Source organism: Carassius carassius, chromosome 37, assembly GCF_963082965.1.
Source record: "Carassius carassius chromosome 37, fCarCar2.1, whole genome shotgun sequence".
Lineage (NCBI taxonomy): Eukaryota > Metazoa > Chordata > Actinopteri > Cypriniformes > Cyprinidae > Carassius > Carassius carassius.
This window is the reverse complement of record NC_081791.1, coordinates 29,573,551-29,575,409: the sequence shown is the minus strand read 5'-3', so window position 1 is coordinate 29,575,409 and position 1,859 is coordinate 29,573,551. Positions and strand designations below refer to the sequence as shown.

The following is a 1,859-nucleotide window of genomic DNA, read 5'->3' as shown; positions in this document are numbered from 1 at the left end:
TTTGTAAGCAACTCAGTATGTATATATATATATATATATATATATTTATAAATACATACACATTACACATACACACACACACACAATTGATAAATTAATTGAGATTTATTTAATTCTGTTCACTTGTAAACAGGACCGCACGAAAGTTTATTTTTATTTTTGGACCTAACGAAAGCGTCAGGTTTATTTGTCAGATAAACATATATTTGTATGCCAGTATTTTATTATTCTTTTAACTCGATTCATTTGCGCGTCAGAATCCTAAAGCGCGCTCGTGTTTCAGCTCTGACGGACCAATAGGAGGCGGTCCTGACCGCGGTGGGCGGGGCTTGCAGCAGAGCTCAGTCCTAGGCAAAGTTCGCTTCGACGAAAACTCCGCGTCCGTTGAGAAAGTTTCTTTAAATGTTTTTCTTGAGGTTATTTTTCGCACTTTACGGTTCGCCGCACCGACGAGTGGAATATAAACGACTCTGAACGGAAAAAGCACGCGCTGCTGGGATTAGAGCGTCTTTAACGGCAGGATTGTGTTTCAGTCCGATTCGAGTTTATTTGTATCTATGATCCGGATCGGATTCGGTTTGGACTGTAGATTTAGACTGGAGACGTTGTATCTTAATTTATTTGAAACTGGAATGGGCAGAGATCCACGTTAGTTGAGAACTAGTCGGATTTTGGGAGTTTTTTTGCATAATTATTAATACTAGTGCGTGTTCAGAGGCTGATGTCGGATTGATGAGGTTTGAGAGACTGGATCTGAATCGGATCCCAGCAGGATTAGAGATGGATCATTCCTGGATTATTCCTGTGTTCTGGATCTGGTTCTGGATCTGGACTGGGTTCTCCTCAGCAGAGGAAGGTACGATCAATACTCATTATTATATTATTATTAATTAATTCTGTTTGTACGGGAGTTAGTTTGAAGTAACGGTTTCAACACAATCCTGTCTTAATTTAAACATTATTTATAACGGACATTGACAAACTTGCTTTTGTTGAAAGATTCGGTTCACTTTGACAGTAACTTGTGATTTTCTCTCTGAATGTATTTTTGGGATGAGAAGTAGATTTTGTGCTGTGAATAAATCAGTTCATTTTAAAACTTCAGTGTTTCAATAAACAACCTCTTTTTTTTCCGCAATGATCTCATAGAAGAACCATTTTTGGTTCTAAAAGAACCTTCCAGTCGACAGTTCCTAAAAGAACAATTTCCCTCACATTTTAACGACCTTTTTCCATCATAAAGATCCTTGTGCGCAATGGAAAGATTTGAGAGATGTTCTAGAATCAGCAAAGCCACTATAGAAATATATATTTTAAGGTGGGTTCTAGGTTCTTCAGGTCAGTGTTTGGTCTTCAAGGTTCTTCAAAGCAGCAAAACACAGGTGTGTTTCTGCAGAACCAGAGATTCCAGAGTTCTGTGAGGAACACGTGGAGATTCTCGAGTCTTTCTAACTATCTGTTGAACATCACAGGAGTGTGTGTGTGTGTGAGCGTGTGTGTAACACACACACACTCTCTCTCTCTCTCTCTCTCTCTCTCTCTCACACACACACACACACACACACACTCTCTCTCTCTCTCTCTCTCTCACACACACACACACACACACACACTCTCTCTCTCTCTCTCTCTCTCACACACACACACACACTCTCTCTCTCTCTCTCTCTCTCTCTCTCTCTCTCACACACACACACACACACACTCTCTCTCTCTCTCTCTCACACACACACACTCTCTCTCTCTCTCACACACACACACTCTCTCTCTCTCTCTCTCACACACACACACACACACACACACACACGGTCAGGTGTGTGTCTGTGAGTGAGTTCAGGGTTCAGCACATGAGATCTCTT

The 1,859-nt window shown here is 40.8% G+C and overlaps 1 protein-coding gene across 1 annotated transcript in view; it reads left to right on the top strand.

Annotated features, from left to right (window-relative positions):
- Nucleotides 1-564: 564 nt before the first annotated feature.
- The window catches only part of LOC132118631 (ephrin type-B receptor 4b), a 44,726-nt gene continuing 43,431 nt past the window's right edge, over nucleotides 565-1,859 (top strand). The window contains exon 1 of the mRNA XM_059528596.1: nucleotides 565-856. Coding sequence (XP_059384579.1) covers nucleotides 733-856 — 124 coding nt within the window. The 5' untranslated portion in view covers nucleotides 565-732. The remainder of the gene's footprint in view (nucleotides 857-1,859) is intronic.